Consider the following 13,305-nt stretch of genomic DNA (forward strand, 5'->3'; position numbering starts at 1 on the left):
CCGCTGACAGCCAAGTTGCGTTCGCCCTTGATTGTGACTTAGTGTCGCCATCCCTCCTTGCGTCTCAGCCGACCGCCCAACGTTCCCTCATCGTCCGCCTCCCTCTCCCTCGCGAAACCAGTCGAAGCTTGTCTGTCACCACAGATCTCCTCCGCCGCATGCACCTCTCCACGCGGACCTCACCAGATCCATCGCCATCATCTATGCCCTCTGTTTGTCATCCGCCGACACCGCTGTCGTTGGGTTCCGCCAGATCTGGTAGTTTTGGGTAAGATCAGTTGAGTTTTAAAGGTTCTTGTTTGCCCATTAAATTTTGGATTCCTTTTTGGTTAATGTCAGTTATATTTGGAATTTAGATCTAAGATTGGAGTACTTCGGAGTGCACAACGTGCTACCCAAAGGATTCGAGTTCGTTCGACAAGTAGTTTGATAAGCGTTGTGATCCTTGTTGTTGGTTGTTGGGCACCTATTGATTATTGGACTAAATGATGGTTTGAATTTAAGTATTTTGAAGGTTCCAAGTCATCGCCCATTGAGCTTTAAAATCTGCTAAGAGGAGATTTTGGAGTCGAAATCTTGCGAGTGTTTGTTGATCAAGTTTCGTTTGGGTAAGTTAATTGGTGATCGTTGGATTAAATTTGTATGTTTGGGTCATGGTTCCACATACTGAAATTTAGTATTATGTCTGTATTAGGGGACTTAATTCAGGATTTATTTCATTGGAGATCATTAGCTTGGATTAATATTTGAATTTGACTTCGAGGTAAGTAATCTTATTACTGGAACTGTCAACGGGCCAGAAACTAGATATATGCTAGCATAATAGATGAATATTAGAACAAAACGATAGCATGATAAACAGATAGTATAGTATGACCGATATATGTTCTTGTATGAGAAATTGAAATACTTATTTGTGCACGTAGATACTGGCATGCTAGCAAGAGATGATACTTGATTCACTGAGGTTGTACTTGATATGAGGATATTGAGGCATATATGCATGTTGTATAGCCAAGATGTTGAGGTGTATATGTATGTTATAAAACCATATTGTGATAATTGTGATGTTGAGTCTGTGATAGTGTATTTACTGATTAGTTAAATGGCCACTAGATATTGTGTTTCCTTTGGGATTCACCAGATTGTGTTTCTTTCGAGATTCACCAGATTGTGATTCCTTCGAGATTCACCAGATATTATGTTTCCTTCGGGATTCAGCAAATATTGTGTTTCCTTCGAGATTCACCAGATTGTGTTTCCTTCGGGATTCACCAGATATTGTGTTTCTTTCGGGATTCACTAGGGGTTGTGTTTCCTTCGGGATTCACCAAAGATAGTGGGCATACTTAACTACAGTAGGATAGAAACCAATTTTTCATGTATGTATGTGTCCCATGAGGACTAGAGCAGTTTTTATGTTCCGCCAGAGGTAGGAATCTAGAAGACATAGATGCCTAGCTCGACCCCAGTAGTGGGGTTACTTACTGAGTATTTTATATTCATTCTTTCTCATGTTGTTATTTTAGGTAAAGGTAGAGATGCATCAACGATTGACAAGCGAAATCTGTGTTCGAGCCACTGGGACCAGTTTTATGCTTCCGCTCATGATATTTAGATTTCTTTCCATGTTTTTTCACAACTTTCAGTTTTGCTGTTTAAAACTTACTATTAATAGTTGTTTTTAGACTTGTTATTATCATTTATGATTTATGGGTACCCTATTATTTGTTTTAATATTTGAATTTAATGAAGGACTTTTGAACTTACCTTATTTATTTAGCATTTATTTCACCATAAAATGTTGTCGTTTTAAGTCCATGCATTGATATATTTAGTAACGACCTAACTTAAGTTTTAGGGGGTCGGGTCGTTACAGTTGGTATCAGAGCCCATGTTTTGGATTCTGTAGTCTGACTTACTATGTAAGTCTAGGTAGTCCCTGTGGCCCAGTAACGGATTCCTCATCATCGTCAGGTATGTCGTACTAATGAAAGTTTTCAATATGCAATTGTGATGTAATGTTTTAATAGCATGATTTTTTAGAAAGACCCAGAGGTAGATAGCTAATTTATGAGTTCATGATAGGACATGGCACCTAAACCTAGAACAAGAAAGACCGTTAGAGGAGGGGTGTAGGAAGAGGGAGCTGAGAGTAGCCAGACTGTCCCGACAGCTTCAAATCCACCTATGTCCCAAGTTGATAAAAAGGCAATGGAAGCCAGAATTAGTGAAGCTGTTGCATCCGCTCTAATGGAAAAACTGCAGGAGCTGATCTGTAACACGATGGTAGGACAGACTGTCGAGAACCAAGCTTAGGAGGAACCAGTGCCACCTGAGTAATTACAGCAGACCCGACCGCAGGATGGTGACATGTAGGGCCTGTCTCTTAAGGCTAAACATCTGAGGGATTTTAGGAAGTTTGACCCTTGCTTCTTTGATGGATCGTTGGGGGACCCACCAAAACAGAGATGTGGTTGTCATCTATCGAGACGATTTTTTGTTTTATGAGGTGCTCGGAAGAGCATAAGCTCCAATGTACAGTTTTCATTTTGACTAGCAATGCAAAAATCTGGTAGCGTTTAGCAGAGAAAATGATTGATACTAGTGGGAAACTTGTAACCTGGAAGCAGTTCAAGGAGCGTTTCTATGAGAAATATTTTTCGGCCAACACCAGGTATAATAAGCAGGCAGAATTCTTGAACTTGAAACAGGGAGTTATATCGATGGAGGAGTATGAGCGGGAATTTGATAAGTTGTCCCACTTTGCTCCTGAACTAGTAGCCACTGAGATTCATTCAAGGTTTGAGGAGCGGACTGCAAGGTTTGGTGCATGCCTTAGATCTCAAGACGTATGTTGCGGCACTGCGGGCCGTCGTGAGGATTGATGCCGACTCCCAGGCTGGAAAAGAGTACAGGAGATCGTTCGGGGTTGGGACTTCTATAGGTCAGAAAAGGAAGGCTGAACCCAGGGCTCTTGAGAATCAGCAGAGGAACCAGGACGCAGTGAATGCTCCACGTCTGTGGGGACAGAAGGGCTCCCAGGTGGTGACTATTAAGAGGATAGGCTGATATGTACTACTTGTGGTAGGCGACACTGGGGACATTGCCTAGCCGGCTCTAGGGTCTGTTTTTTATGTGGCCAGAAGAGGCATATGTTAGAGAAATGCTCAAGGAGGAACGTGCCTAAACTTAGGGGCCAGCCTGTAAGCTCGTTTCAAGGAGGCCTAAGTCGTCAGTAGCAATAGGGTAGGGTGTTTTCTACCATTCGGCGTGGGGCCGAGAAGTCAGGCACAGTGGTGATAGGTACGCTTCCCATTTTGGGGCACTATGCTTTAGTTTTGTTTGACTCTGGCTCTTCACACTCGTTTATATCTTCCGTGTTTGTAAGGCATGCCATATTAGAGTAAGAACCTTTGCCCTTTGCACTATCTATTTCCACTCCATCAGAAGAGATCATGTTAGTTATCAAAAAGATAAAAGCATGTCAGGTAGAGATAGCAAATCACGCATTAGATGTGACCTTGATAATTTTAGATATGCGGGATTTTGATGTGATATTGAGCATGGATTGGTTAGCTGTTGGGATTGGTGTCATAATTCTCTCGAAGTCTCGTTGTTTTGTAAAGATACACATTGTTCAATGAATAAAATAAGTGTTATTTAATTCTGGCATTTACTCATATCCAATAAACAAAGCTCATTGGTTATCTTATGTGAACTTAATCATGTATATATGATATACAAGTGGATCATGCTTTAAGTGATAACCTAAATCGGTTTATAGTATAAGGATTAAGGTGGGATACCTTATCCTGGTGGCACTACAGATACGACCCGCTTTGTAGAGGTTTGCAAGTGTTGTAAACTACTACAGATGGTAGATCCTGACCATTCATGTGGAGATGTGAAGCGGGGGTGTCCTATACAAAGAGTTTGTATAAGACCTAGACCACGAGATGACTAGACTCTGTATATAACACCTTTGATACTAGAGACTTACATCCCACTTAAACGACCATAGGTGGCACGACCTCAATCCTGAGTGTTTTGTGAACTCCTGCCTTTAAAGGCTGTCCTTTGATTAGTATGGGTGAGAGTGGCCAGATTGCCAACTCAACATGCCTACCTTTTTGGGGACTTGTCTGATCTGGGAGCTGGGAACTCAATCCACAAGATGGAATTCACTCCTTTCCCGAAGCAGAGATAAGTAGAGAGATTGCTCCCTTAAGGGCTAATTCCGAGGCTTGAACATAGTGGCCACAGCTTCTCTTTTGAAGAGAATGTTCATTAGAGGGATCAGTGGTACTTAAAAAGACAGATATAACTACAGGGGCATAACGGTTATTGGCTCAGCTATACTTACGAGCGATCTGTGAAGGGTTGTCGTAGTGCTGATTGGTTAAGATGAACCCATAATATATTTGTAGTGAGGAGAGTTCAGCTGTCAGTCTTTAGTAGAGTGCCTGGCAGTTAACAGATGGTGGATCCCGTGACTAAAGAATTTAGTCAATTATTCACGTACCATTAGAGCTTCGGATCTACAGGTCCATGAGGTCCCCTTGGTACTTGGATTATGTTGAGGATCAGTTCTTGGTTTTGATTTGAAATGTTCAAATTGACAAGAGGTATTTTGATTATATATGATATAATCGGTATGATGTATAAGATACATCTAGTGGAGGATTGATGTAAATGATATTTACATTAAGTATCATGGAATAGAAAAAGAACTATGGTTTATATGTTTCATGAGATGAAATATTAAAACTATAGGTTATAAATATAGTATGATAAGTTGGTTATCATTTATGTTTATAATAATATTAATTATTAGATAATTAATACTTTTTCTTTTAAATATCCAAAGTAGTGGGTGGTTATTGGATCATGGTAACCGTGATTTTAAAAGGAAATTGGTTTCCTATTTTGAAAAAGGTTTTTTACAAAAGATTGAAAAGAATTTTGAGTTTTCTCTCGGCGTATAGAAACTCACGGTGGTCGTCAAGTAAATACAGATTTACTAAACGATGATTGGGTGAGCTAAATGATCGTGCAGGTGTGAGCTAAACGATCGTGCAGTGTTTACTAAACGATCGCATGGCTTTGCTAGACGATCGCTGGCCCAAGGTAAACGATTGTGTAGAGTCTGTAAGCGACAGACGGAACTAAACGATAGAGCTAAATGATCGCATAGCTTTTGCTAGACGATCGCATAAATTTATCTAAACGATTGGGCATCGACCTATATGATAGGTCTCAGCCATCTCACACTTACCCAGTTGTGTACGCGATCTTTGTTTCCTCCCTTTGTCTGCCTCATGCCAAGTTCGAACAAAGCCCACCCTCTGGATTCTCACACCAAGAATACCAATGTAGCCTTATTGGTGGTGTCAGACTTAACTCGACACGGTCGAGTTTTTCTGGAGACCGTTCGTGGTGCTTTGAAGGAGTCCGTTCGTGTTGCAGAGGAGTTCATGACCTAGGAGATCGTTAAGAATGAGCGCGAAGTGTTCGTGCTATGTTCGTACGGTGTTGCGATCGTGTAGATCGAGTGTTCGTGGTCGCTATTGTTCAAGCGGTCGCGCTTTGGTGCATGGAGACGCTTCTGCCATTATTAGTATAGTTTTCCTGTTGTACATTTGTTGTTCATGCTGTAATTTCTCTGTAAATTGTATAACCGCTTGTATTGAAGTCGATTGTAAATGATTTGTTGATTCATGATTGTAATTTGAATAGTCTTGTTTCGCTGCTCATGGAAATCTCGTTTTCGATTTCCTTCATTAGTCGCTAATCATGCCAGCATAGATTGCTCCCATAAGAAGGTCATCTTTAACCCCCCATAGGAGCCAATTTTAAGTTTAAAGGGGTTGAGACCATGGTCTTACCCAAAGTGATTTCAGCATTAAAGGCCAGTAGACTGTTTGACCAAGGAGCCAGGGGCTTTATGGCCAGTGTGGTTGACACTAGAGGGGCTAAAGTCACCATGAGTTCAGACCCAGTAGTGAGAGATTTTCCAGACGTTTTTCCAGAGGATCTTCCCGGACTGCCCCCGTAATGGGAGATAGATTTCGCTATTGAGTTGGAGCCAGGCACAACCCCTATTTCGAAGGCTCCATACAGGATGGCACTAGCATAGTTGGGGGAACTGAAGGTCCAATTGCAGGAGTTGTTGGACACGGGTTTCATACACCCTAGTGTGTCACCATTAGGTGCACTTGTTTTATTTGTGAAAAAGAAGGAAGGATCGTTACGACTGTGCATTGATTACAGAGAGCTGAACAAGGTGACTGTCAAGAAGAATTATCCCCTTCCCAGGATTGATTACTTGTTCGACCAGTTTCAGGGAGCTATGGTATTCTCAAAGATTGATCTCTGGTTAGGATACCATCAGCTGAGAATAAAGGACAGTGACATACCCAAGACAGCTTTTCGTTCGAGGTATGGGCATTATGAGTTCATAATGATGTCATTTAGTCTAATGAATGCCTTAGCAATGTTCATGGATTTGATGAATAGGGTGTTTGAGGAATTCCTCGACACCTTTGTGATTGTTTTTATTAACGTCATCTTGGTTTATTCAAAGACAGAGACCAAACATGAGGAGCATTTGCGGAAAGTTTTGGAGACGTTAAGGGCCAATAAGTTGTATGCTAAGTTTTCTAAATGTGAGTTTTGGTTGAGGTAAGTGTCCTTTCTAGGACATGTAGTATCGAAGGAAGATGTCCCTATGGATCTTGCAAAGATTGAGGTAGTTACGAGTTGGGCTCGTTCAACCACAGTCAGTGAGGTGCGCAGTTTCCTGGGATTAGCAGGCTACTATAGACAATTTATAAAGGACTTCTCTCGCATAGCCGCTCCATTGACTCAGTTGACCTGGACGGGAGCAGCTTTTGTTTGGAATGAGGCTTGTGAGAACAGTTTCCAAGATTTCAAGTAGAGGTTGGTTTCAGCCCCAGTTCTTATAGTACCAGATGGATCAAATGGTTTTGTCATTTACAACGACGCGTCCAAGAAGGGGTTGGAATGCGTAATGATGCAGCAAGGCAGAGTAGTTGCTTACGCTTCACGCTAATTAAAGAAGCATGAACAAAATTATCCCACACACGACTTGGAATTGGCAGCAGTAGTTTTCGCTCTCAAAATCTAGAGGCACTACTTATATAAAGAGAAGATACAGATCTCCATCGACCATAAGACTTTTTCACTCAGAAGGAGTTGAGCATAAGGCAAAGAAAGTGGTTAGAGCTAGTGAAGAACTATGATTGTGAAATTTTGTACCACCCAGGAAAGGCAAATTTTTTGGCAGATGCCCTAAGTAGGAAGGTGGCTCATTCAGTAGCCCTCATTACTAGACAGACTCATTTGTACAAGGAGCTAGAGCGGGCAAAAATTGCAGTGGCAGTAGGGAAGGTCATGACACAGTTAGCACAATTGTCAGTGCGATCGAGTCTAAGGCAGAGAATTATTGATGCACAGCGTTGTGACCCATATTTGGAAGAGAGAGTTTATAAGGTAGAGTCATGCCAGGATGGAAAATTCTCAGTTTCAGCGGAAGGTGGTCTCCTCTATCAGGGACGTTTGTGCGTGCCAGCAGATAATGATATTAAGAGTGAGTTGTTGTTAGAGGCTCATAGTTCCTTATTTTTTATTCATCCCAGCAGAAGCCAGCAAGCTTGTTACAACCATTGAGTGTGTCAGAATGGAAATGGGAGCATGTGTCTCTGGACTTCATCGTGGGTTGCTATGGACAGTCAAAGATTTCATGGTAATTTGGGTTGTGGTAGACAGACTTACAAAATTAGCAAATTTCATACCTGGAAAGTCCACTTTTTCAGTAAATCAGTGGGCAGAGTTATACATGAAGGAGGTGGTAAGATTACACGGAGTGCCTGTGTCCATCATGTTGGACAGAGACCCTCGTTTCACGTCTAACTTCTGGAAAAGTCTTCAGGTAGCCTTGAGGACCTAGTTGGATTTCAGTACAGTTTTTCACCGACAGAGTGACGGGCAGACAGAGCGATTGAACCAGATATTGGAAGACATGTTGCATGCCTGTGCCATAGAGTTTTTAGGAAGCTAGGATGCTCACTTGCATTTGATGGAGTTTTCTTATAATAACAGTTACCAGTCCACTGTTGGGATGTCACCATTTGAGGCCCTATATGGGAAGTGTTGTAGGTCTCCTGTGTATAGGGATGAAATAGGAGGAGAAAATTACTAGGACCTGAACTAGTGCAGACCACGAATGAGGAAATACAGAAGATCAGGGCTCGTATGCAAACAGCTCAGAGCAGATAGAAGAGCTATGCCGATGTGAGATGTAAGGACCTGGAATTATAGACTGGTGTTAAAGTGTTTTTAAAAGTGGCACCCATGAAAGGTATTATGAGGTTTGGCAGGAAAGGGAAGTTGAGTCCAAGATTCATTGGACCTTTTGAGGTCTTGGAACGAGTTGGCCCTGTAGCTTACCATTTGGCATTGCCCCCAGCACTGTCTTCAGTTCATATTATCTTCCATGTTTCGATGCTGAGAAAGTATGTGACAAACCCGTCCTATGTAGTTGACTTCGAGCCCTTGCAGTTGAATGACAACTTGAGCTATGAGGAGAAACCTATAGAGATCTTCGTCAGAGAAGTAAAGACCTGTGGCAGAATCACCGGTTCAAGAAGGCTACATGGGAGCGAAAGGATGAGATGAAGACCCAGTACCCAGAGCTTTTTCAGGAATGAACTTTCGAGGACGAAAGTTCTTTGAGGAAGGAAAAATGTAACACCCCGCATTTTCTTTATAGATGTAATTTCAGTAATTTTTATTATTTGAGGGAATTTTTGAAATTTTGGACTTCAAGTGTAATTACGGGAATTTAATTATTGACGTTGAAACTATTCAACTTGGAAATTAATGGCAGGAATTAATTTCATTTTTGGAAAAGAAAGGAAGTTAATAAAATAAAGTGGAATAAGGAAAAGAATAAAATAAAATTTATTTTATTTCCTTTTTAGTTTTATTATTATTTTTTTAATAAAAAAGTTTCCTCTTTTCCCCTTCGCATGCATGCCAAACCCTTCCCCCCTGAGTTTTTCTTCTTCCCGTTCGCCGTTCGTGGGTTTTAGGCTGACCAAATCCTACCACCAGCCAAGCCGCGTTCGCCCTTGACCCAGCCAAGTCGCGTTCACTCGTGACTGAGTGTCGCCGTCCCTCCTCGCGTCTTAGCCACGCCGCCCAACGTTCCCTTACCGTCCACCTCCCTCTCCCTTGCGAAACCACTCGAAACTTGTCCGCCGCCACAGATCTCTTCAGTCGTGCGGACCTCATCAGATCCGTCGCCATCATCCACGCCCTCTGTTCACCGTCCGCTGCCACCATCATCATTGGGTTTCGCCGGATCTGGTAGTTTTGGGTATGATCGATTGAGTTTTGAAGGTTCTTGTTTGCCCATTAAATTTTGGATTCCTTTTTTGTTGATGTTGGTTATATTTGGAATTTAGATCCAAGATTGGAGTACTTTGAAGTGCGCAACGTGCTGCCCAGTGGATTGGTAAGCATTGTGATCCTTGTTGTTGGTTGTTGGGCACCTATTGATTATTGGACTAATTGATGGTTTAAATTTAAGTATTTTGAAGGTTTCAAGTCGTTGTCCATTGAGTTTTAAAATCTGCTAAGAGGAGATTTTGGAGTCGAAATCTCACAAGTGTTTGTTGATCAAGTTTCATTTGGGTAAGTTAATTGGTGATCATTGGATTAAATTTGTATGTTTGGGTCCTAGTTCCAAAAACTGAAATTTAGTATTATGTCTGTATTAGGGGACTTAATTCAGGATTTATTTCGTTGGAGATCATTAGCTTGGATTAATATCTGAATTTGACTTCGAGGTAAGTAATCTTACTACTAGAACTGCCCACGGGCTAGACACTAGATATATGCTAGCATAATAGATGAATATCAGGACAAAACAATAGCATGATAAACGGATAGTATAGTATGACCGATATATGTTCTTGTATGAGAATCTGAAAGATTTATTTGTGCATGTAGATACTTGCATGCTAGTAAGAGAGATGATACTTGATTCACTGAGGTTGTACTTCGTATGAGGATATTGAAGCGTATATGCATGTTGTATAGCCATGATATTGAGGTGTATATGTATGTTAAAAAACCATATTGTGATAATTTTGATGTTGAGACTGTGATAATGTATTTACTGATTAGTTAAATGCCCACTAGATATTGTGTTTTCTTCGGGATTTACCAGATTGTGTTTCCTTCGGGATTCACCAGATATTGTGTTTCCTTCGGGATTCACCAGATTGTGTTTCCTTTGGGATTCACCAGGGGTTATGTTTCCCTCGAGATTCACTAAATATTGTGTTTCCTTCAGGATTCACCAGAGGTTGTGTTTCCTTCGGGATTCACCAGGGGTTGTGTTTCCTTCGAGATTCACCAGAGGTAGTGGGCATATTTAACTACAGTAGGATAAAAACCATTTTTTCATGTATGTACATGTCCCATGAGGATTAGAGCAGTTTTTATGTTCCGCCAGAGGTAAGTAATAATGGGCAGAACTGCATATTATTACAATGCAAAGATATGAAACAATGTAGGATTGTGATGGTAAAAATATGTAAAATCGTGTACAAAAGCATTAAGTTGAGAACATTGCGATCGCATGCGGCCATCGCATTAAAGCAGCTAATTTACGTATTTGTATAGGAAATGCATTGGCGCAAGGCAAAATTGTGATCCGAGGAATTCAGCGTCCGAGCGCATTAGAAGATTGCAACCACAAAGCTATGCGATCGCATGCGTTCACGAAGATCTGCTCAAGAAGGTGGCTGCATAGAGACAGCGCATCAAGGTGAAAGCTTAATAAATCATGATGGGATAGAAAGTTGATGCGATGTTCCGGAATAAATCATGCGATGTTCCGAAATTGAGTAAAGTCCTTTTGAAAGTTAAGCTTTCAGTCCCTAAGTCTTAGAAATACTTTAGGAAGAGATTTGAATAAGACTTAAGGAAATTCTGGTATATAGGATTTGAACAAAGTATTCTTGAGAAATCTAAGAAAAGAACTTTGTGGTTGACTTGTTAAAGGAATCTTTAGCTTATGCTTGAGGACAAGCATTGTTTAAATTTCGGGGTGTGATAACAGGCAGAAATGCACGTTATCATAGTACTTAGTTCTTAAACAATGTTAGATTGCGTTTATGAAATATGTTAAATTGCGTCCATTAAGCATAAATTTTATAATATTGCGGTCGCATGCGTCCAACGCATTAGAACAGTTGATCTTTATATTTTTGGGCAGAATATGCGTTAACGCAATGCAAAGATTGCGATCATAGGAATTCATTGGTCGAGCGCAACTTCACCACAAGGCTTTGCGTTGATCGTGCTCGCACACATTCGCCCGAGAAGGATCGCCGTAACTTGGTCAGCACAACATGTTGGGCGCATCCGGGTGAAAGACCAATATGTTTACACAACGCAATACATCAATCAGGTCTTGGTTGGAATGTTTGCTCTGCCTTCACTACCTGTTCATCTTAGAAATCCCTTATGCTTCATGGATGAAAACCCTGAGGAAGAACGCCGAGACGACGTGCCAGCACAATAGAGTTTTGGGGTGTTGGGTTTTTTTTTTTTTGTGTATTTTGATTTAATTGTTCTTTTGCATCTACTTGACTTGTTTGTTTAATTCATGTGAAATTATGAAAATGAATGAGAAATTTCTTATCAGTTTGCTCCTTGCGTTTGACCTTGGCATGCTTGATTTTTGTTCTTTGGATATTTTCTAAGTCTTGTGCTTGGCCTAACCTCAATGACATCAACTATATGAAATTTATAAGCATCGAGTAGGCGTTAGGAAAATCAACAAGGCTTGAACTTCTCTAAAAAGATTAAGTTTACCTTCTAACGCGTGCAAGCTTTAAGTCTTAAACTCCTTTCAGATTCTCAACGCCTTTTGAAATTTTGTCTCTCTTTTAGCAATGAGAATTTAGCTCGTATCCAAATTTGGGATGGGTATAGCTTGGGGATGAGGGAAATCCGAGTTAAGACGCATCAAACGAATACATCATAAAGAAAAGGGAACAAAATAAGAAGAATGTTAAACACAACTCCTCTGTCATTACTTTTAAAAAAAAAAAAAAACCTTAAATGGCATGAGTTTAGTTGGAACAGGCACTTAGCCGTAGTTGGATGCTCGCATGACACCCGTGGGGGCAAGCCAAAATGAAGCTAAGTCTCCTAGACCAACGCGTCCCATATAACTCCTCTATCTAGTCTGAAAAAGATTATATCTTGAAACGCACGGATATTAGATATGAGTTTAGTTGTGAAGGGTTCTCACTCGTAGTTGGATGCTCGCATGACACCCATGGGGGCAAGCCAAAATGAAAGTGAGATACCTGGAACAACGCATGGGTAAGTAAGTTCATAATCTTTTTCTTTTTATCCAACATTTATTTTACGAAGAGCATCTAACGCATTGCTGGTTTAGAAAAAAAATGGGAATGTTTTGAGAAATGAAAGGAGTTGTGATAAAAGGCCTGCTGCACCTGAAATTAAACATTAGTCCTTTTAAGAAAAGAGTCAATCTGAGTTATATTTTCCAAACTCTTATCTCAAGTTTATGACTGAATATGATGAGAGGCGAACTTTGCACACTTAAGACAAAGGAGATAACAAAGAATTTTTTTGGAATGCTTGAGGACAAGTATTGTTCAAATTTGGGGGTGGTGATAACTTGTAGAAATACAAGTTATTTTTGCTCTTAAGTTAGAACAATTAAGGTTTTTAATGATAAACTCTCCTCATTTTTAGTAGAAACGTATGGTTTATTCGAACATCAGCAAACTCATGCAAAAGAAGGTTTATTACTAAATATCGCAGCACTAACGCACTGTATTGCAGGATTTCAACGCAAGAATTAATACTAACGCATTAGACAAGTGCCGCAGGAAAAACTCTAACGCATGAGCCATGCGTTGGTGGAAGTTCAACGCAAAGAAGATTCATTGCTCCAGGCTGATTATGTCACATCACCACTTGCAAGTATGGGCATCTGCAGCAGGTGGCGTCTGAAAAGCTTCCAAGAGTCAAGCGGCCAACCAGGGCATGGATTTTTAATGCTGACCAGGGCATGGACTTTAATGCTGCCCATTCACCAAGTGGACTTGACCAACGCCTATAAATAGATGAAGTCCCTCTGGAGTTAAGAGTTCGAAAATCATAAAGATCCTTACTCTTTGTAAATTGTAGTTATAGTCTTAATTCTGTAGAAGCTGTGCCGTGGTGTTG

General features: G+C 40.7%; 1 protein-coding gene across 1 annotated transcript; it reads left to right on the top strand.

Annotated features, from left to right (window-relative positions):
- Positions 1-6,730: 6,730 nt before the first annotated feature.
- Positions 6,731-8,700, top strand: LOC150035261 (uncharacterized). The gene is made up of 4 exons (XM_090315290.1): positions 6,731-6,920; positions 7,289-7,612; positions 7,662-7,954; positions 8,344-8,700. Exons 1-4 carry the CDS (start codon positions 6,731-6,733, stop codon positions 8,698-8,700), a joined length of 1,164 nt encoding a protein of 387 aa, XP_090171416.1.
- The last annotated feature ends 4,605 nt before the right edge of the window (positions 8,701-13,305 follow it).

Source organism: Benincasa hispida, chromosome 7 (genome assembly GCF_027475165.1).
Source record: "Benincasa hispida cultivar pf3 chromosome 7, pf3_genome.v1.1, whole genome shotgun sequence".
NCBI lineage: Eukaryota > Viridiplantae > Streptophyta > Magnoliopsida > Cucurbitales > Cucurbitaceae > Benincasa > Benincasa hispida.